Genomic DNA, 21732 nt, shown 5'->3' with positions numbered 1-21732 from the left:
AACATGATTTAACCTGCAGATTATTTACACAGAATTTAAAATTAAGTGGATAGAAGACCTTCTGCAGCCAAAACAGAAGTCAGAAGACAGTCAACCTCTTCAAGGTGTTGACAAGAGTTCATACTGAACCCAGAGTTCTATATTCAGCTAAATCATCACCAAAAGTGTAGGCAAAATGAGGGCAGTTTTGGAAAAGCAAAGATAATAATTTAACCACTCACAAAGATTAAAAAACAATGAACAAACAGAAAGCAGAAACAGACCCATAAATACAGAGAAAAAACTGATGGCTGCCAGAGAAGGAGGGCGTCGGAAGTTAGGCAAAGTGATCGAAGGGGAGAGGGTGATACGGGCCTCCAGTTCTGGAATGAGAAATCACAGGACTCGAGGGCACAGAGCAAGGAATGTGGCCAATGATATTGTAATGGCTGCATTAACAGAACAGAACATGGCATAACATTAACTTGTCAAATCACTAAGTTGTACACCTGAAAAAAGTAAAACATCACATATCAACTATATTCAAAAAAACTAAAGCTAAAAAGTACTGAATTAATGTAACAATCTTTTTTTTTAAACAATATTGTAATCTCAGTCAGAATTTAACGGAAAATATAAACCCAAATGATTTCTATATAGTAAGTTGAACTGTAAAGGTAATTTGTGTGTGATTCTGAATACACAGATAAAATGTTTTTATTCCTACTTATGGTTTAAAAAAAATTTTTTAAAGGGTTATTTCCAGAAGGATATTAGACACAGAAAAGTGGGTTGCAAGAAATAATCCTGGGTAAGTGAAGTTGGCAAATATATAAATAAATCTAAGTAACTCTCACTGTAAAAATACATAATGTGAAAGTTTATAATCTACTCAACATCAGTGGAAGAAAGAAGGGGGAATGGAGAATATCTGGTAAAATCAAAAGAAAGAAAAAGAAACAGAAGCAAAGAAAAAGCATCGTATTGTCAATCAAAAACAAAATAGAAGATTCTAGAAATAAACATAATCATATCAGTAACACCACAAATGTAAAAACACTAACATTGCCAATGAAAAGACAGATATTCTCAAACTGGACATTTTTTTAAAAAATTAGGACATATAATACTTTTAAGAAACATATATAAACCACCAGTATAGAGAAAGCCTGAAAAATAAAACTACGGAAAAGGAAACATTAGGCAGACATTGTCCAAAATAGAAATTCTGATGGTATTAATATTAGGTAAAAATGGGTAGGAGGCCAAAAGCTTTACTAGGGATTAAAAAAAGACAAAAAGCCCATTACATGATGGTAAAAGAAATAACCCACCAGGAATACGGCTCCTACACCTGAACACATCAAACACTACCGCCTCATAACATAAAGTGAAAAACTGATAGACTTGAAAGGTGAAATTGGTCAGACCACAAAAGTTATGAGATTTTTAACATACCTCTAGTTAAAACAAATACATCAAGCCAGCCAAAACTAATGAGGTCAGAAATGATTTTGACATCACAGCAGTTAGGGCTAATGAATATATATAGAACACTGTTTACAACAATTAAAGAATACATTTTTTAAATTTACACATAAAACATTTATTAAAACCAAAAAAATGCTATACTTTAAACCACAATGCAAATCTCAACCACTGCTAAAGAATTAGTATCATATGGAATGCAATATGGCCAATGAGCTTCTGCTAAACCTAACAATCCTCCTGTAGAGAACAATCATAACTTTGAACAAAATACAAAAACCCAACGACCTGAGGGCTGGAAAGTGAACCTTTGCAGGAAGACTCTGGAGTAGGAGGTGGGCAGGGCTAGCAAGAAAAGAACAGCACACGGGGCTGAAGGCAGGCCCGGTCAGGCTTTGAAGGGTGGCTTACAGGGGCACCTGGGTTTAGCTGGTTAAGCATCCAATTTCAGCTTAGGTCACAATCTCATGGTTTGTGAGTTCGAGACCCGCATCAGGCTCTGTGCTGACAGCTCAAAGCCTGGAGCCTGCACTGGATCTGTGTCTCCTTCTCTCTCTGCCCCTCCCCTGTTCATGCTCTGTCTCTCTTTCTCTCAAAAATAAACATTTAAAAAAATTTTTTTAAATAAATAAATAAAGGGTAGCTTAAATCCAGTAGGAGGCTTGTGGTCCTCAGGCCTGAAGGCACAAAGGACAGAGTTCAGGGCAACAAAGTGACGGGAACCTAGCTGGGGATGTGCCAGAAAGACATTCCTGTAACTTAACTACAGTATGTTATTATAATCTTTTTAAAAAATTTTTATTTATTTTTGAGAGAGAGAAACAGAGTACGAGCAGGGAAGGGATGGGGGGGGGGGGGGAGATACAGAATCTGAAGCAGGCTCCAGGCTCTGAGCTGTCAGCGCAGCATGGCACTTGAACTTACAAACCATGAGATCACGACCTGAGCCCAAGTCTGATGCTTAACCTACTGAGCCACCCAGGTGCCCCATATAATGGGTTTTTTTTGTTTGTTTGTTTTTTAATTTTAGAGAGACGGAGAGTGCATGAGTAGAAGTGGGGCAGATAGAGAGGGAGACGGAGTCCCAAGCAGGCTCCACGCTGTCAGCGCAGAGACTGATATGGGGCTTGAACTTACAGACCCATGAGATCATGACCTGGGCCAAAATCATGAGTTGGGTACTTACTGACTGAGCCACCCAGGCACCCCTGTTGTCATAATCATTCTATTTTATTACAGTTGCTGTTAATCCCTTTCTATGCCTAATTTATAAATTAAATTTTATCAGAGGTACATACATATAGGAAAAAACATAGGTACAAGGTTTGGTACTATCCGTGGTTTCAGACATCTACTGGGGGTCTTGAATGTATCTCTCAGGATGGTGGTTTCTTCTGAGGAGTAAATTAGAGGGACCGTATGGGACAGGGCTGGGGGGACACTCAGTCATATCCTTAAATGTTAATTTATCTCAAAAAAGAAAAAAGTTCTGAAGCAGAGCAGATCTTAACGTTGGTTAAGTCTGAATACTGGGTTCATGGACTTCTGGTTTTGTGTGTATACGTGTGTTTTGCCTGCTTTAAATATTTCAGAACTAAAAATAATTTAAACCCACTACGTTTGTTTACTTCTACCCTATCTCCTCCACCAAACCATAAGCTCCCAGGAGGCAGGGACCACATGGTGTCAAGCTCAGCACAGTGTGCCCAGTATCCAGAGGGCCAGCAAATACTTAATGGCTAAGTAAATGAAAAATGAGAGGGAAAATGTTAAGTATAGGACCTCAAAGGGTCCCTTCTGGTCTAGAAACACTGAGATTCCTTGATTTCATTGTAGATTTGTTCCAGAGGCAAGAACGGCAGACTCAAGGATAATGGAAGCTTTCAGCTCCTAGCTTTGTGCCCCCCAGGGTTTCTCTTTCTCTCTCACTTAACACAGAACAAGGGCATTGAAGGGGCCCCCTGACAATGAAGACTGGGCACACAAGGAATGAGAATTACAAGCATGGTGGCTGCAACAATAGTGAAAATTTGTGAGTGGCGAATGACAAGTGCGTTATCTCCTGTAACACTCACAGACCCACTAAGAGGTGGATAACATTATTTAGCTGCAGATGATGTGACCAAAGGTCAGAGTGGCTCAATCCTCTCTACCTTGTCTGAGGCTCTGCAGCTGCTTTAGTGTTCGTTTATCAAGAGAAATATGTGAGGAGATGACCAGCCAACTATGACATCTATTCTTACAGAAATGGTCCCCTCATACCGCCTGCTTCTAATTTCTTCTACATTTGTTTTTGTACCTTTTAGGCATTTATGAGTGTTCTGAAGAATAGGACCCCCACCAGCGTAGCTGGAAGTATAGCATCACGCCTCATCTGCGTGCTCCCCCTTGGCAACAACCCTGAGAAGCAGACAAGACAGACGAGAACACAGAGGTGGTCATGGACTGAACTGTGTACTATAACCCCCAGCAACTTAGAGTATAGTGTTTGAAGAGAAGGTCTTTAACAAGGTAATTAAGTGAAGAGGATGGCATCAATAGGCTCAAATCCAATATAATCAGTGTCCTTATAAGAAGAGAAGACTAGGACACAGACATGCACAGAGGGAAGACCATGTCTGGACACAGAAAGAAGGTGGCCATCTACAAGCCAAGGAAAGAGGCCTCCGAAGAAACCAAATCAGGGGCGCCTGGGTGGCTCAGTTGGTTAAGCGTCCGGCTTCGGCTCAGGTCATGATCTCATGGTTAGTGGGTTTGAGCCCCGCATCGGGCTCTGTGCTGACAGCTCAGAGCTTGGAGCTTGCTTCAGATTCTGTGTCTCACTCTCTCTCTGACCCTTCCTTGCTCACGCTGACTCTCTCCGTCTCTCAAAAATAAATTTCAAAAAACATTTAAAAAATGTTAAAAATAAAAAAAATAAAAAGAAACCAATTCTATGAACACCTTGATCTTGGACTTCTAGCCTCCAGAATTGTAAGGCAATACACGCCTACTGTTTAAGCCACCCCAGCGGTGGTACTTTGTTCTGGGAGCCCTAACAAATGACAACAGAGGCACAGAGATATCAAGGGACTCTTGTGGGGTCACAAGAAGGACAGAATCAGGCTTCTAACATGTTCCTTCTTTCCTTTGGAATAATAATTCTTAAACTATTGGTGTCTGCTTTGGAGTTAATGTTTTTCTATGTAAATAAACACTTAAAATATTAAGATGGAAAAACTCAGAGTAGCATTTTAATTCCCTTTATTTTGGGTTCTTCTCCCAGTTAAGATGTAGAAGAACATGAAACAACAAAACACTATAAAACTATGAAATCATATAAAAAAATTTTTTAACGTTTATTTATTTTTGAGAGAGAGAAACACAGAGTGTGAGCAGGGGAGGGGCAGAGAGAGGAAGACACAGAATCCGAAGCAGGCTCCAGGCTCTGAGCTGTCAGCACAGAGCCCGACACGGGGCTCGATCCCACGAACCATGAGATCATGACCTGAGCTGAAGTCGGCCACTTAACCAACTAAGGCACCCAGGCGCCCCTGAAATCATTTTTTTAGGTTTATTTATTTACTTTGAGAGAGAGTGTGAGTGGGGAGGGGCACAGTGAGTGAGAGAGTGAGAGAGTGAGAGAGTGAGAGAGTGAGAGAGAGAGAGAGAGAGAGAGAGAGAGAGAGAATTCCAAGCAGGCTCTGCACTGTCAGCATGGAGACCGAATCAGGGCTTGATCTCACGGACTGCAAGATCCTGACCTGAGCTGAAATTAAGAGTTGGATGCTAAACCGACTGAGCCACCCAGGCGCACCGCATTTTTATCCACTGGACAGATGAGGTCTCAATGAGGTTTAGAGTCAAACCAAATTTCAGAAGGATTGAGCCCTTCGTAAGCAAGCAAAGACAGTAGCCACAGTCATCCCTGGAGCGCAGGTGAGATGAGGAGCTAAGCAGCATCAGACAGAGGATCTTGTGAGAAAGGAAACAGCCAAATTCTGATCAGCCATGTGCGCTGAAATGACGGGTCAGACCTGGAGCAGAGGTGCCCTGAATCGACTCCCCCAGTCTTTTACCAATCTGGCAGCTCATAAGAAGCCAGGATGAGGATGAAAGCAGAATGATACCACCATGGTGATGTGGGGGCTGGGACCCAAGCTCTTTTGGTCCTGCCTCCAGGCACGTGAACCAGCGGCGAGCTGAAAGTAGTCCAAGTTGCAATCCGAATCAAGCCACATCATGTCCAAACTACACAGCAGTTTACCTCCTGAGCCCTGCTGCCTCTCCGTCACCACAAGAGAAGCCCACTGAGGACAGGCTATCAGTGAGAGAGAAGCAACCGCTGAGAAGCCCCACCTGCGTAGCCTGCCGGCGGCAACCTCCTGCTCTACTCAGTTCCAAGAGCCCAGGGCAGTGATGTTAGTGTTTAAGCCAGTTTGGTTTCTGTCATTTCCAACCAAACGAATCTTAAAGGATGCAAAGCACAAGTCATGACCAATTATTTATCGCAGATTATAAGCACAGTTGTTATGCAAATTACTGCATAAATTGGCAATATGCAATTTCTGAGTTGTGGCATTCTCTAAATATTCAATACTCAATACTAAATACTAAAATTAACTTTATAATGCTATAAATGAGCCAAACAATACTACAAAATAACTGTAAGGATCTTCTAAAGCCATCATAACAGAACTTCAACCATAAAGTAGACATCAAGGGCGCCTGGGTGGCTCAATCAGTTAAGTGTCCAACTCTTGATTCTGGCCCAGGTCATGATCTCACAGGTCTAGCCCCACATCAGGCTCTTCACTGACAGCACAGAGTCTGCTTGGAATTCATTCTCTCTCTCCCCCCATCACTCTCCTATTCTCTCTCCCTCTCCTCAAAATAAATAAACATTAAAAAAAACACAGACATCAGTGTCTTCGCAGGTACCATTGTCAGATGGCATATTTGTGTTAGAAAGAGCCCACCGAAACAGGGTAGGATTCTGTTTTGACAGGGCCTTGTGGGAAAGGAGTGTTAATATTCTGCCAACTACCTCAGCCATCCACGTGTTACACCGACCATAATGGAAAAGCAGAGATTGAAACTGATCCAGCAATCCATGAAAATGGTTAAGTGGAGAGATGCTAAACAAAATCCAATGGAGTAATTAAAGTAAGCACTGAAGACAGCAAAAAGTTTTGAAGTCGAAATTGAGAAACATTTCAAAATATCCAAAGTACCATTTTAGTTGTTGGGAATAGCCCCCAGACCCTTCAAAACCTCATGCTGCGACAAAAGAAAAGAAAAGGAAAGAAAAAAGGCTCACAGACTGCATATTTTTCAATCCAAGTTCCAACCCGGAGTAATGCTTTATGGTCAGTGTATAAGGTCCTAAAAACAAGGAGCAATAAAGGTAACAGGATCAGACTGTCCTCTCTCCGAGAGCCCCAGAGACTGTTAGAAAAGCAACCTTAGTAGCACCTATTAGAGGGCAGTGAGGCCTTCCAGGCGGCCTCCACTGTGCTAGTCCCTCTGTCCCTGGAGAGAACAGGGTGGCTTGCCACAGTTCAACTCTCAGGTAAATTGAGTGCTTCATGGAGGAGGAAGGATTACTGCACTCCTCCTCACCGCAAGAGACAGAGTTGCGTCCAGAGTTGGGGAAACACAAGATCTAAGACACGGCATCATGACACGTCCAACAGCCATGTTCAGGCAGAGAATACATTCCCATTGGAAATATTGGATGATTAATCTGATTCATAGTTCCAGGAAACCAAAAGTGTATCTTGCTGGGTCCCCAGTAAACTGATTTTCTCAATTTCCAAATTTCTCAACTCCCAGAGAGTTCATCCACACCACACAGGGCCGGACTGACCGATTAGCAAAACTTATTAGAAGGCCCACTGTCTGTCTCAACACCACAACAACATCTGCAGGGGATTTCACACAAAGCAAGAAGGGCCAGCAGGGAAGTATATTATATGCCTTTCTCCCGTGTCCCTGTTCCTGCCCAAGACAGAGCCTGGCACGACAGTGCACACTGATGGGGGAGGTGAGAGTGGGGAAGGAGAGAGAATTTTTTTAAGCAAATTTAGAAATTCCTCCTGGGGCTGCTCTTAGTTTAACTTCTTTTCTCTCACGTCCTCCCCACCCTTCACCCTGGCTTTGTTCGTTTCCTTCATTACAGGCTAAACTTCTATCACCAGGGTGCCTTGAAGCCAGCCTCAGGGACAAAACTGCAAACCTGAGCACGATGTACCATTTGGTCAGCAATCCTTGGTATCACACCCGCCCCTAAAGAGCATGTCCCGGGGAGGGAGGCAAACACTCCGTGGTATCACCCACAGCACCCGGGGTTTCTGGTCCTGGCTCTGAGCCGGAGGAGCACTGGCCTGGATAGAGGCGAAAGTGAGAATGGAATGTATTTGCCCTTGGACTTCATTGTGAAGCCCTTCCTGGGGGTTCTCACCTGCAAAAACCCACTTCCGATGGCCACCGGTGCTATTACTCATGTTTAAGACCCCTTAGGGCAGTGATTTGCAGTGCAGGCTAAACATTAGAACCGCCTGGGGAGGCTTTAAATTGCCAGTTGCCCAGGCTGTGCCCAAGGCCAATGAAAGCAGCTGGGGGGCGGGCGGGCGGGGGACTTGAGTGACTCTTAAAGCTCCCCAGGTGAAGCCCGGGGACAGCCAGCGCTGAGTCCTCCTGCTTTGCATATTAGCCCTGCCTCTAAAACAATGTATTCAAATCAGCAGCAGAAAACGCACCCAGATGTAGGAAGATCAACATTTACTTTGAAAGTAGATTTTTTAAAAAAATGCTCGGGGCACCTGGGTGGCTCAGTCGGTTGAGCGTCCGGCTTCGGCTCAGGTCATCATCTCACGGTTGCAGGTTCAAGCCCTGCGTCAGGCTCTGTGCTGATATCTAGCTCAGAGCCTGGAGCCTGTCTTCAGATACTGTGTCTACCTCTCTGTCTCTGACCCTCCCCTGCTCACGCTGTCTCTGTCTCTCTCTCTCAAAAATAAATAAAACATAAAAAATTTAAAAAAAGAGAGAGAAGAGTAGTCTAAAGACTAGATTTAGGCAATTACAGATTAAAAGTTAAAAAAATAAACAATAAAAAAATAAAAAATGCTCCACCGAGACTGTCAGGTGGCTTAAAATAACACACCAACATCAAGTCGAGACATACAACCAACCAACTTACCCAAACCGCTGCTTCCTATTAAAGAGTATTTTTGAGGGGCGCCTGGGTGGCTCAGTCAGTAAAGCATCTAACTTCAGCTCAGGTCATGATCTCGCAGCTCATGAGTTCAAGCCCCACATCAGGCTCTGTGCTGATAGCTCAGAGCCTGGAGCCTGCTTCGGATTCTGTTCCTCCCTCTCTCTCTGACCCTTCCCTGCTCCAGCTCTGTCTGTCTCAAAAATAAAGGGTTTTTTAGTCACTAGTCATTTTATGCTGAGGTCTCCCTTCCCCTACTTTTGTGTGTGTACAGGGAGCAGAGCAAAACCTAACGTGTGATGGCATTCTCTATCAGAGCTGTCCTGGGGCTTCAGAGATGGCCTTACTTCAGCAAAACCACCTCGGACACCTCCCTGCTGAATGCAGATTAAGCTAAAGGCGGGCAGCTCCCTGGGTAAGATCAGATCGACATGCAACAACGGAGCTGAGCTACAAGGCCTGTTCGTATATACCAAAGTTGTTCTAAAGGAGAGTCATATCACTGACATATTTCCCAGGTCATTAGAATACCAAATCAAGACAAAAATATATATATAAATTTTTAAATCCAGGTTAAGTCTTTAAACTTAAAAGCACAATTCCTAAAGGTCAGCCATGGAGTCCCATGCCCTCCAGGGAGGAAATGCCACCTGTGACCCGCAGTTTACCCGTCTTCATCAGGGGACACTCACAGGAAGACTGATAGTGAGTGACACAGCAGTGTCAATTTCACAGAGACCATGACATACTCTTACACACCTGATAATCCACAAGTGTTTCCAATAGAAACACAGACTGCAAGAGCCCTGCGTTCTCCCCCGCCCCCAAGCTACTTATTAGAATCACGCATGAAATGCTAACACCAATCCAGAGAGACAGGAAAAGGAAGTGGCTTTGGGTCAATAAACAAAGCAGCTTCAAAATACAGAGAGGTGAGATCTTGCTCACAGGACTTCAGTGCATTTGGGGACGTGCGACAGTACCGAACAGCATTGTGCTGTCAGTCGTGTGGTTCCCCAGACTCACCTGTTAGGACCTTGCAGAGCTGCCCAGGGGTCTGGGCCTCGGTGGAGGGGCTGGGGGTCGAGGACCATTTGCGCCTGACCACGTGCTCTCGTCCGCCGAGGGGGCCCTGGGAGTTGTTGAGCGGCTGGATTAGCACCTGCTCCTGCCCAAGCTGGATGAGACCAACCTGCCCAGAGAGAGGAAAACGGGCCATGAGCCATCCTCATTCCCACACATCCATGACACCACAACCCGAGGGCAGCAAGGCCACATGCCGTGGCTGGTCCTCATGTCCCGCTCTGGCTTTGCAGGCTCGTCCGATTTACCAAGCCCAAGAAAGAGCTTTTGTGTGCCTTGAAACATCCCACCCATTGCTGTATTTGGGGAGGGGGCATTTGGGGGTGTGCAGAGATGGATACCACAGCACCCACTTTCCAGGTTCACTTTTGAAAGAAATCTATTACTTTATTGTTAATAAAAAGAAACTTCCTTTTAAAAATTATTTTTTTTAAGTTTTTTTTAATGTTTTTTATTTATTTTTGATACAGAGAGAGACAGAGCATGAGAGGGGGAGGGGCAGAGAGAGAAGGAGACACAGAACTGGAAGCAGGCTCCAGGCTCTGAGCTAGCTGCCAGCACAGAGCCTGACGTGGGGCTTGAACCCACGAATATGAGACCTGACCTGAGCCGGAGTCAGAGGCCCAACCAACTGAGCCACCCAGGCGCCCCTAAAAATTATTTCTTAAATCATTCTCCAAAAGCCCACTTGAGGAAGCAATACCAAAACTGCTGGAAACGAATGATGGTTACATCCTTAATGGAAAAAACTGTAGATTATCCCTGGGGATATTTAGAATTAAAGAGGGTGGCTGAGGCGCATGGGTGGCTCAGTCGGTTAGGCATCCAACTCTTGATTTTGGCTCAGGTCATGATTTCACGGTTCGTGAGTTCGATCCCCATATTGGGCTCTCTGCTGACAGTGCCAAGTCTGCTTGGGATTCTCTCTGTCCCTCACTCCACTTACGCGTGCGCTCTTTCTCAAATAAATAAACATTAAAAAAAAAAAGAAAGAACTAAAGAGGATGGAGTCAGTCCTGTCGTAGCAATAGCTTTGTGATAGGGGATTCGTACCTTTTTTTCAGAACTTGCAGTGTTTGGGGAGCCGGGGTGGCTCAGTTAAACATCTGACTTCTGCTCAGGTCATGATCTCAAGGTTTATGACTTTGAGCCCTGTATCAGGCTCTGTGCTAACAGCTCAGAGCCTGGAGCCTGCTTTGGACTCTGTGTCTGCCTCTCTCTGTCCCTCCCCTGCTCATGCTCTATCTCACTCTCAAAAATAAATAACAGAAGATTAAAAAAAAAAAACTGAAAAAGAACTTGCAGTGTTTAAGAGAACTTGACAGAGTGTCAATGGATTAGATTTGCGATTCTAGTTTAAAGTGCATCACTGGAGTTAAACTTGTGATTTTAAAGTCTTATTAGGTTTATAAGCAATATTACAATGTGTAAGAGAACTTAAGACTTCCCACGTTTATAGGACTAGCTTATTAGGTTTGAAGGAATCACTTTAGCATTTACAAAGGGCTCCTCAGCCAACCAAAAAAACTTGACAAGGAAACTGAAGATGTTCACTTTCTCAATGCAGGCTTAAAGGTTTAAAAATTGTTAATCACCAAACTTACAAGTGGGGGCATATCTTATCTAAAGCTTCCTGGAAAAGGATCGCAAAAGCCTTGCTAGATAAAAGGGGTTAAGAGTACATTTATGTAGATGAGCGTGCAGAAACATAGAACTGTTGAATCATATCATACACCTGAAACTAAAAACTGTATCCTAATTATACCTCAAAAATCATTGAAAAAAACTTGCTAGATTATAAATAGGATGTGATTTGTTTCTTTTTTTTTTTTAATGTTTATTTTTGAGAGAGAGAGAGAAAGAAAACATGGCTCCGGGGCAGAGGCAGAGAGAGAGAGAATCCCAAGAAGGCTCCACACTGTCAGTGCAGACCCCGACACTGGGCTTGATCTCGCCAACCATGAGATCATGACCTGACCCGAAACCAAGAGTTGGACATGTAACCAATGGAGCCACCTAGGCACCCTTAAATAGGATGTGATTTGTAAATGGACAGAAAAATTTAAGAACTAAGATTTTTTATTTGCTGCCTTAATAGAATGAATATTAATTCCAAAATAAATATATATAGTCCAGAGAACTCTTCCCATCCCTCAGGACAAATGCTGATGGCATGAAACCAATTTGCATCCTTCCCTGGCATGCGAGCTGCTAGCTTCCCTTCTGAGGAACCCCCCACAAGGAACCCGACCTGGGACGGGCTGGAGGAGGACCCGTGTTTGCACACTGGTCTGTACGGTGCACGGTACCTCCTCTGGATGGGTGCCCAAACCGTCTTTACTAACCACACTCAGTACATCAAGCAGATCAGTCTTAGGCTGAAATGGTCATCATCTCTTCTCTCTCCCCCACACTCTTTTCCATGCCATACTGAAGCAGGGGCTCTCAAACTTCAATGCACATGAAAATCACCTGGATGTCTTGGGTAGGCCCTGAGAATGTGCATTTCTCAGTAGTCCCTGCGTGATACTAATGCTGCTGGTCCATGGACCACACTTTGAGAAGCACTGCTCTTCCTCCCGGCAAGTCCTCTGGTCTCAAGGACACAGCTCCCTCAAGCCAAGGGAGGGAGACCTCCTTCACATTCTGAAACAATGCCTGGATACCAAGCCTCTCTCAAAGTACATCAGATCAGCGAACAAGATTACCTAGAACCTTGAGCCCCCAAAACACAAGGGGAGACCATACTTACAGCTCTACACAGATCTCAAGGTTTCCATTTCATTAGAACTTCTGCCAAGAACTCAGAGATTTTACTGCCCAAATAAAACTGTCTTAAAGTGGCACTGCGTGACCTGCAAGGAAGTAAGGCTTTCTTCCCTCGCCTTTGAAGTAAAAACTTGAACTTGTTCATGAAGATACTTTGGGGAGACTGAAGTAGATGCAGAAGGTGGCCAAGGGGGTATGCAGGGCTCCCCTGCAGCTACACCTAAAGAAAGCCTCAGCACAGAACACACACCTCTGTGACCGTGGTGAACACTTCCATGTGTCAAAATAAAGTTGCAGCAATGGCCCAGCATGTGGGAAAAGCCACACGTGGAAGGAGCCCTGTGCTCTCTGGAGGATGCGCTCAACCTGGACTCTTCCTGAAATGCTCTGGCTCTGGGAGGCCATGGGCCCCCTTGGGTCTAGCACTTTCAAAGCCAGTAAGCAGACCGATCTAGTGTGTGCATTCACAAGCTACAGTGTAAAAGGCTTGTTAGCATGGGCGCCTGCGTGACTCAGTTAAGTGTCCAACTCTTGATTTCGGCTCAGGTCATGATCTCACAGTGTGAGTCTGAGCCCCACAATGGGCTCTGCACTGACAGCACGGAGCCTGGTTGGGATTCTCTTTCTCCCTCTTTCTCTGCCCCTCCCCTGTTTGCTCTCTAAGTCTCACTCAAAATAAGCTTTAAAAAAAAAAAAACGGCAGTTAGCAGGTAGTTCCAATGCAATACAAGACAGGGGGACAGCCCCCTGGCGTGGGAGCCTGCAATTACATACACACAAGCATAATCTAGCCCCTTTCAGTTCTGCTTCAGCAGGTCTCATGTGGAGGGGCCCACACGCTGGTTCCTACACCTGCAGGGGAGGAAATGGGAACGCCGATAACATGATTACATACACTGATGGACTGTATTCTTCCTGGCGGCTACTCACCCTCCTGGGACCTGATGTGCAAACAGAGACGTGGCCAGGACCAGCACCCAGGAGGGCAGGGCTGGGCACAAGGAAAGACATTGCCCTGCCCCTCCCCCAGTCTCACCGTCTGTTGCTAGGCTCCCGTGTGTGTCTCCTAATGCTCATCCTGCCATCACATTACCAATGATAAAATGCTCTGTTGAAAAGTGCCTGGTGTGCCCCCGGCACACATGCAATCTAGGCCCAGGGCAAATATTTGTCAGTCCTCCTACCCTCCCCTGATCTTCCCACTTCCTCCCTTCTTCCTTCCAAAGCTCTCCCCCTGCCCTGGCACTGTGTCGCAGCTCACTCCCCACTGTGTTAGGAGGCATTTGTCACAACCTAGTCGTGTGCTCCTCTGAGACAGGATCACAGTTATTCCTCCCTTATTTTCCCGGTGTCCGCCACTTGACAATTCCTCAAGAAAGTGGGAGGGGAGTGGAACAGAATCAAACGGATGGGACCCGCATGAACTTTCTGTAGCCTCCTTAACTTAGCGGTTCTCATCCCCGGCCATACATTGGAGCTGTTTGGCAAACTTCGGAAACTCCCAATGCCCAGGACCCTCTCCAGGCAAACTGAATCCAAATCCCTAGGGGTGGATCTCCAACACTGGTATTATGAACTCGCCTGGAGATTTCAAAGTACAGCCAGGGCTGGAAGCCACTGTGCTAGCTTTTTGTTTAAAAAAAAAATTTTTTTTAAATATTTTTATGTTTGAGAGAGACAGAATGTGAAAAGGGGAGAGGCAGAGAGAGAGAGGGAGACCCAGAATCTAAGTTATCAGCACAGAGACCCACGCAGGGCTCAAACCCGGGAACTGTGAGATCATGACCTGAGCTGCAGACAGAAGCTTAATCAACTGAGCCGCCCAGGTGCCCCTCATTGTGCTAGCTTTTAAGTGGGTGCCAAAGATGCATTTGATTTCCATGTCTGGAGGCAGCCTGGATTTGAACTGCCCGCATGAACCTGGACCTTCCTCTGACCGTGGGACTCTGCCTCCTGCCCTAGCTTCTACCCACTGCTGCCCTGTGGCCCCAGAAGCTGGCAGGGCCACCTGGATTTACATTAATCCTCTAGTCACCATCTACACTGGGAAGTGAGACCCAGGGATGTTCTTCCAAGGTCCCAGTGCCGTACTGATGGCAGCAAGGGAACATGGTTACGAGCCTGATGGAAGAGGCCTGCAGACTTCATCTCAAGAGGCACAACAGTTTAGGAATGCCAGACAGAACCAGAAGCATGAGGCTGCCTGGTTCTAAAGGACACAATAATCCTCCATGAAACGGTGCTCTTAAAAAAGAAATCTAAAGGTTTCTAAGATGTGGTCTCCTACCAAAGGAATGCGTATTAAATAAAATGCCATCAGGTATAACCTGATATTTTAACAGTTCGGAGTGGCTCCTTCTCAGTTCTCTTTGTTCTGGGTCCTTGCTTTGAAGGGTTTCTGCACTGTGTCAGGAGAGCGTTACAAATCAGGTGCCGTGAACTTGCTCCATCCCACCCTCCCAAGCAGAACTGCCTCTCTTTACAGCGTGGAAAATGCATGAAGGACACACAGGTTTTTATCATCTCCTAACATCAGCACAACTTGTCAGCATCACGTAGAAAATGAAGATCATGTAAGAAACACATCTGTTGTATGGATGCTCAAGAACTGAAGCACACCCCTGTCTGCGGGGGGACGCCCTGAGACTACAGACCTTGCTGTCACATAAAGACCCCACTGGACTTTCAGTCCCTGGGGAGCCCTCCAAGCCCTTTCGTCAGGAGGCTGTGGCTCCTTGGTTAGCAAGTGTGGGTCTTAGCTCCCCATCGATGGGCAAGCGTGGGTGGATTGAGAGGATGGAGCAAATGGGGTTGTTAGTTTGCCTCTAGCGTGAGCAAGTCTGCTTCCAAGAAGGGAAAACAATCCTGTGACGGCATGCCCACCTGCACCTGCCTCCAACCTTCTGGGGGGGCCTCAGAGGAGGCCCTGCGGAAGAGGCTCCCCAACCCCCGCATTGAGTCCCACTGCCTCCCTCCTGGGGTGCCATCCAGAGCTTCCCTTTAAAGTCCAGCCACTGCCTCTGCCAACACCAGGTGTCCAAACAGATTCTTGGTCTTCCTTCTGAAGCCAGCTTCCCTGGCCTTAACATGGGCCACTCACGGCCAGGCTCTCCCTCTTTCTGATCCCTGGAGTCGGTCACAGAGACTCGGCTCTTCCTTCAGAATCTCTCCTACAGAAGCTTCTTCCTTCCTATCTCTGCCACTCAAGGTCCAAGCTTGTTGCCTTGTGCCTCCAAACCCTCCCCTCCTCCAGTGCCCCCAATGCTATCACCAGGGGCCCCAGCCAATAGCCAGAAATGCTCCCCATGGCTTCTAGGCCGGTGATCCTCAAAATGTGGTCCCAAACCAACAAGAGCACTTGGGAAAATGTTAGAAATGCAAGCTCTCGGGCCCACCAAGACAGGCTAGATCGGGAGCACTGGAGGTGGAGCTCAGCCACCAGGGTAACAACCCCCCAGGGAAGGCGGATACCAGCTCAAAGTCAAGAACCGCTGCTCTTGGAGACATTCCAAATGCCTTAGGTGGGCACCCAGGGCCCCGCCTCAGCTAATCCACACACCTGTCCGTTCAGCACTTCTCTTACCATCTCCTTAAATTACCACCCCTCACCCTGCAGCCGCCTCCTGGGCCCCTGATCTGGGGAAGAGCCTGGCCTTGGAGGCTCTGCCTTCACTCCTCCCTCTTAGAACATGGGCCCACCCCCTCCTGCTTCAATCCCCCTTCTCCCTGAAGACTCCACCCCAGCCCTCCACCACGCCACAGGTTCTGGTTCACCTCCCTTCCTGGGCGTACCTGGACTGCCTTCTGAGACAGGGCCCACACTGTATTCCTCTTTGAGCCCCCCAGAGTGTCCTACACAGGGCAGGTGTGTGATAATGATCTATTCATTTAGGCAACAGTGCTGACTGATTGGTTGATTTATAACTGGAAAAGTCTGGGCCCCGTAGGGCAACAGAAGAAACCTGTTTTTAATGCCTTGATGTGCCCGGCCCTCTCCCTAAATGATTTCACAGACTTGATCTTACTTCATTCTATCAACAGCCACACAAGGCTGATGTTATTTACCCGTCATCTGGCTGCAGACGGGAACGTTCAGAGGAGGTGGCTCACTTCGGATCACAGCCCCAAACGGCCGTGCAGCCCCATTTCCTAAAGCACGACAGACTGGCTGCAAAAACATCCCCCCTTTGCACACATCCCCAACCAGGCAGCTGCAGCATTTCAGAGCTCAGGAAATAAGTCCCAAGAATGCAATTAGTCTAAGATGTCTTTGGTTTATCATCCCCTCCTGCACTTCTTTCTCTTAAGATGTTGCCAACTAAATAAAAGTTCAGATGGGGGAATCTAGTTATGTGCCATAGGTAGGACGCTGGGGAGGGTCATGTGGCCTAGGTGATGCCCATGAGGAGTGTGTGCAGAAAGTCACCATGAGGCCACATGACCATATTTCAGAGGAAAAGGTGGATGCCTCAGAATTCTCCCATCCAAATTCTTCCCTTCAAATCCTCCATGCCTCCGAATTTCACTCAGTCTTTTCCCTTACTTTCCTTTCCTTCCTTAATATCCACTCAACTATTGTCTTTTCACAAAGCTTTAAAAATGTGTGCATTTTCCAGATGCATCTATGCCGTACATGGTAAGTTCTTCAGTAACCTTAACTGATGAATCACGTAGGATTCTGCTTTCCCCACACCTACAGCAATAGATGATATAGGATTTGTGGTTTGGGCTATTTGCTCCCTTCTGAATGGTCTCCATACAACTTTTGCCACGGCAGATTCCTACTCCGCTGCATGCAATCAAGTGATGCTGTATCAAAAAGCTGGGCAATTTTATAATCAATCAAAAGAGGGTTTGAGAACTCTAATGGGAGTGGTAGCCACCTCCCAAACCTGCACCTTCATCAGAGGATTCCCACAAATGCAGGCTTTCTTGAGTTCGGAGTCCCCACCTCTTTAGAGCCACCTGCTCACTGGCTGACCTCAGCCCCTCTCTGTTCTTATCTGTCTAGCTCATGGAACAGAGAAGAACATTCTTGCAAAGCTTCCATGTCGACCATAAATGGTGTGCTACCAAAATGGCCCCCTGCACTGTGATCAAGCAGACCAGCCAGAGCCAGGGTGGGCTAGGCCATCAGGTCAACCTCAGTGACCAACCGGGATGAGAGACACTCCAAGCAAGGGTCCTGTGGAGTGTGGCTGTGACTACAGGGAAAGCAGGAACATCCCTGACCTCTCTGTCCCTTGGGGGTGGCCTGGAAAATGGGCGTGGCTTCTTAAAGTTCCACAGCTCAGAGCTCCTGGGTGTCCTTTCTGATTTCAATATTCCTCTCACAGCACGTCACTGGCAGGCCACGGCCTCAGCCCAAAAGCAATGGACAGATTCAGGTGGCTGGACTCCCGGGAGCTGATATTAAGGAAGAACGGCCACCACTCAGCAGACCAAACCCGCAGGCAGGCGCCTCCCCTGCTCTCTGTCCTCATTTGTCCTCTCTTCCATTCACTCATTTCAGACCAGGAACACAGCCCTTCCAACGACTGACACTCATTCTATCCCTTAAAGTTCCATCTCCGCTGCCCGCTCAGGGGAAGTTTAACCGGATTCCAATCCCACTGGCCTTCCATGAGCTGGTCTCATTCACAGGAGGCAGCTGATCCAAACTTACATAAACTCTCTGGGGGTGGAAATACCTTCCTCACAGGCCCAAAGTCATTGCTTTGAAATTATATGGTTATAGAAACTCTTCCAAAACCTTACGTGATGTCTAAGGACTCCCTGAAACATAAATAAGATGAAGAAGCATAAACAGAAAACAATTAATACTTGCACCTATGGTCTTTGAAGAGCCAAGAAATGCAGCCTGCATGGCTGTTCAAGATAAGACAGAGACAGGGAGAACATGACAGGGCCCATACCTCTGCCCACAGTCAAAAGCAGGAGGGGCAAAATGGAGCATGAGATTTGCGCTTCATGCCCCATAAAAAGTAATTATCTACTCTACTCATGCATCTCCTTACTTTAAACAGATACCCAACATCTTGGAAGACAGCACAGATGCTGTGCAACAGGGAACAGAACATTCTCCCACCTCTGCACCAAACCCTCCACGCTAAGCCATTTGGGAGATGTGTGACGCGTCAGGATTTAACTGCTACTCAGTGTCGAGATAAAGTTTTATTGAATACAGCCACGTCCATCTGTTTATTTACTGTCTACGGCTGCGTCTCCGCTAAAAGGACACTGTGGACTTAACTGTGACAGTGACCATATGGCCCGCAAGCCCTGAAATATTGATGATTCAGTCCTTTACAGAAAAGAATTTGCCAGCGCTGGGGCTCTACATGATCTTTAGACACAAGGAGGCTTTGAAACACTCCCGTCTGTGGACATCAAAAATCTCCTACTTGCAGGGCACCTGGGTGGCTCAGTTAAGCGTCCGACTCCAGCTCAAGTCATGATTTCATGGTTTGTGAGTTCGAGCCTGGCATCGGGTTCTGTGCTGACATCTCAGAGCCTGGAGCCTGCTTCCGATTCTATGTCTCCCTCTCTCTTCTGCTCCTCCCCTACTTCCGCGCGTACGCGCTCTCTCTCTCTCTCTCTCTCTCTCAAAACAATAAGCATTAAAAAAATTCTTTTAATCTCCTACTTGATATGACTCCTCTCCCACAACTTGTGGTTGCAGCCTGTCCTGACAAACACACCACACACACCACAATCTCCACACCTCAGTCGGCAGTGACTAACACAACATTACCACCCACCTGAACTGTCTCAAGTTCATGTGAGCACCAAAATCAAAGCAAGGTAGAGTGTTGATGCAAACGTGGCAAACCTGAGATCCTGCTGCTTTCTTTCACCGACAGGTCTCCAGGACTACCTTGCAACCAAGGAGTCCACTCCAAGTCACCACGCGGTCTCTTCCTTCCTGCCTCCAGCCCTTCCTCCATGGAGTGTACTTGGGAAGAAGTGTCCGACATCCAGCTCACAGGAACAGGATGAACACAGCAGACTAAACAGAAGTGTCTGCTCATGCAGGAATTTTAGAATCTAAAATCTCAGAGGTGCACCAGCGGCTGGCACAGGCTGAACTCAGCCTTTAGCAGGCTTCCTTTATCTAAAGCACAGCGCCCTCACATGGTGCTGAGGGGAAGGACAGCCTTCCGGAACACAGGAGGACTAAAGTGAGTCCTCGCTCTGGCAGCTCTGATGCCACCTGTGAGAGGGCCCAGACTTCAACTTTGTGAGGCTTTGGAGCCCATGGTATCCAGATTTCCACCCTCAGTTCCTTCACAGATAGCCCCTCACTGGAAACTTTACACCACGAAGCATAAACTCTGACCTCTAGAGAAACTCACTAAACCACAGCAAATGGGATTCAGATGTTTCCATGTACAGTACAGTGATGTGACCTAGACTTTAAACACTTTGGCAAAAACAGGAAAAATGATGTGTGCCTTCCAGTCCCTCCCAGAACATGATACAGCCTTGACCCAAGTCCTACGGTGATCTGAGCCTTTCTCATTCCTATTTAAGTCTCCTCACCCACAGCCCACATTCTCTGCCCCTGTTCCACATTAGCTCCTAACAGGCTCCCTCCACGGTGGGTTTTCCTTGTTTAACCAAAGACGCCAATTCCTCCTAGGCCAGCAAAAAGTAGATCATGCTGATCAGGAACTCAGAAAAGTCCTGCAAGGAGAATCCATGAAAGCCAATCCTAGGAAATTACCCCCAGAGCTCCTGTACATGGCTGGGAAGAAAGCAGAAGTCTTACATAAAGACTTGGACCCGGGGCTCCCTGGCCTTGCTGCAGATTCTCGAAGACTCGTTGCGTACTACATGGGTAAGGGCTAGGGAATTCTAGACGGCGGAGCAAGATAAGGCGGAGGTGGGGGCAGCAGTCTCCTCCGCCAGGGAAGAACAGACGCAAAACAATATCAGGCCCTGCATCCCCAGAGGTCGATCATGACAGAAGAAACTTGTGCGTTTCAAGCTCTGAGCCGATACCGATACCAAGCTTTGTTGCGGGGACGCCCATCTGCCAGCCATGTGCGCTCCTAGGGGACGCGAGGGAGGAGCTGAAAAGCACGTGGCTGGCACCAGCATGCAGGGAGCAAGTGGGATCACAAGCGGAGCAGAGGTGCACAAGAACGTCCTGGCCCCTCCAAGCACTGTGGCAGTGCCTCCAACGTAGCAGGGTAGGGTCTCCAGGGTGGGGTAGCTACTGCCACGGCAAGGGCGCTTCTGGGGACAGGAAGGGGGTCTTATCACCAATGGTAAGCACCCCTCGGGCCTGGCTGAGGATGGCTGCCGGATGAGTACCTGATTGCAGTATAAGAGAACAAGAGTAAGAACACTCCCTCTTGGTCCTCACGTTTCCGCTAAGAAGAGAAGGTTAGTGGCCTGTCCCGGGAGCCCTCCAAATTCTCCCTCTCCGAGTAAAGACTCAAAACGACATAACGGTGGTGAATGCTCTCTACCCTACCCCCACATCCAAGAATAGATGAGACATACACCTGTAAGTGGTCCCCAGGATGCGCACACGTACACACCTGAGCAGGTGGACATAGATAGTGTTCTCTCTACGTCTGGGTGAAGTGGGCCTCTCAGTCCAGTGGCCTGACGGGTTTCATCTCCGCTAGACCCGTGCTCCCCCGGAGCGGGTTGCTGCGTATGCAACCCCAGAACAGCGAGGTCCCTGTGGACTTCAGGGGTTCAATACAGCCAGTAGAAGGAACTGGATAATTAGACGTTTCCCTTCTCAACCCCTTTGCTCAGACACCCTCCGTAAGGTCAGGACGGGATGAGGGGAGGTTCCCTCCCTACTGCAGGACAGCACCCTGGAGGCTGAACTTCCCGCCGAGGGGCCCCCACCCCCACCGCCATCCCAACCTTCCCCAGGGACCATCCCAGGCGCCGCGACAGAAAGACGCGCAGACCCGGAGGGGGCGCTGACAGTACCAGGCCGCCGCCGGCGCCGCAGGCGCTGAGCGAGACGAGGGAATCCGGGTGGCCGAGCACGCGGCCCGAGTAGAAGCACAGTTCGGCGGGGCGTCCCCGGCGCCCCACCGCGCCGGCCTCCTCCACCTCGAAGCCCCGGGACAGGAAACGCAGGTCGTGGCGAAGCTGCAGGTACAGGTCCCGCCCGAAGGCCGGCAGGTGCAGCAGCAGGGCGCGCTCGCCGGGCCGGACTCGCGGGGCGGCTGGGGGCGCGCGGGGGC

General features: G+C 47.5%; 1 protein-coding gene across 1 annotated transcript in view; it reads right to left on the bottom strand.

Moving 5' to 3' along the window:
• ADAMTS17 (ADAM metallopeptidase with thrombospondin type 1 motif 17) overlaps window positions 1–21732 on the bottom strand; it is a 337603-nt gene that overhangs the window by 315447 nt on the left and 424 nt on the right. Inside the window, exons 2-3 of the mRNA XM_029952287.1 lie at window positions 21473–21729; window positions 9689–9854 (exon numbers count right to left, since the gene is read on the bottom strand). Coding sequence (XP_029808147.1) covers window positions 9689–9854; window positions 21473–21729 — 423 coding nt within the window. The remainder of the gene's footprint in view (window positions 1–9688; window positions 9855–21472; window positions 21730–21732) is intronic.

The sequence above is a fragment of the Suricata suricatta genome, chromosome 9 (genome assembly GCF_006229205.1).
Source record: "Suricata suricatta isolate VVHF042 chromosome 9, meerkat_22Aug2017_6uvM2_HiC, whole genome shotgun sequence".
Taxonomy (NCBI): Eukaryota; Metazoa; Chordata; class Mammalia; order Carnivora; family Herpestidae; genus Suricata; species Suricata suricatta.
This window is presented reverse-complemented; position numbering and strand designations above follow the sequence as displayed.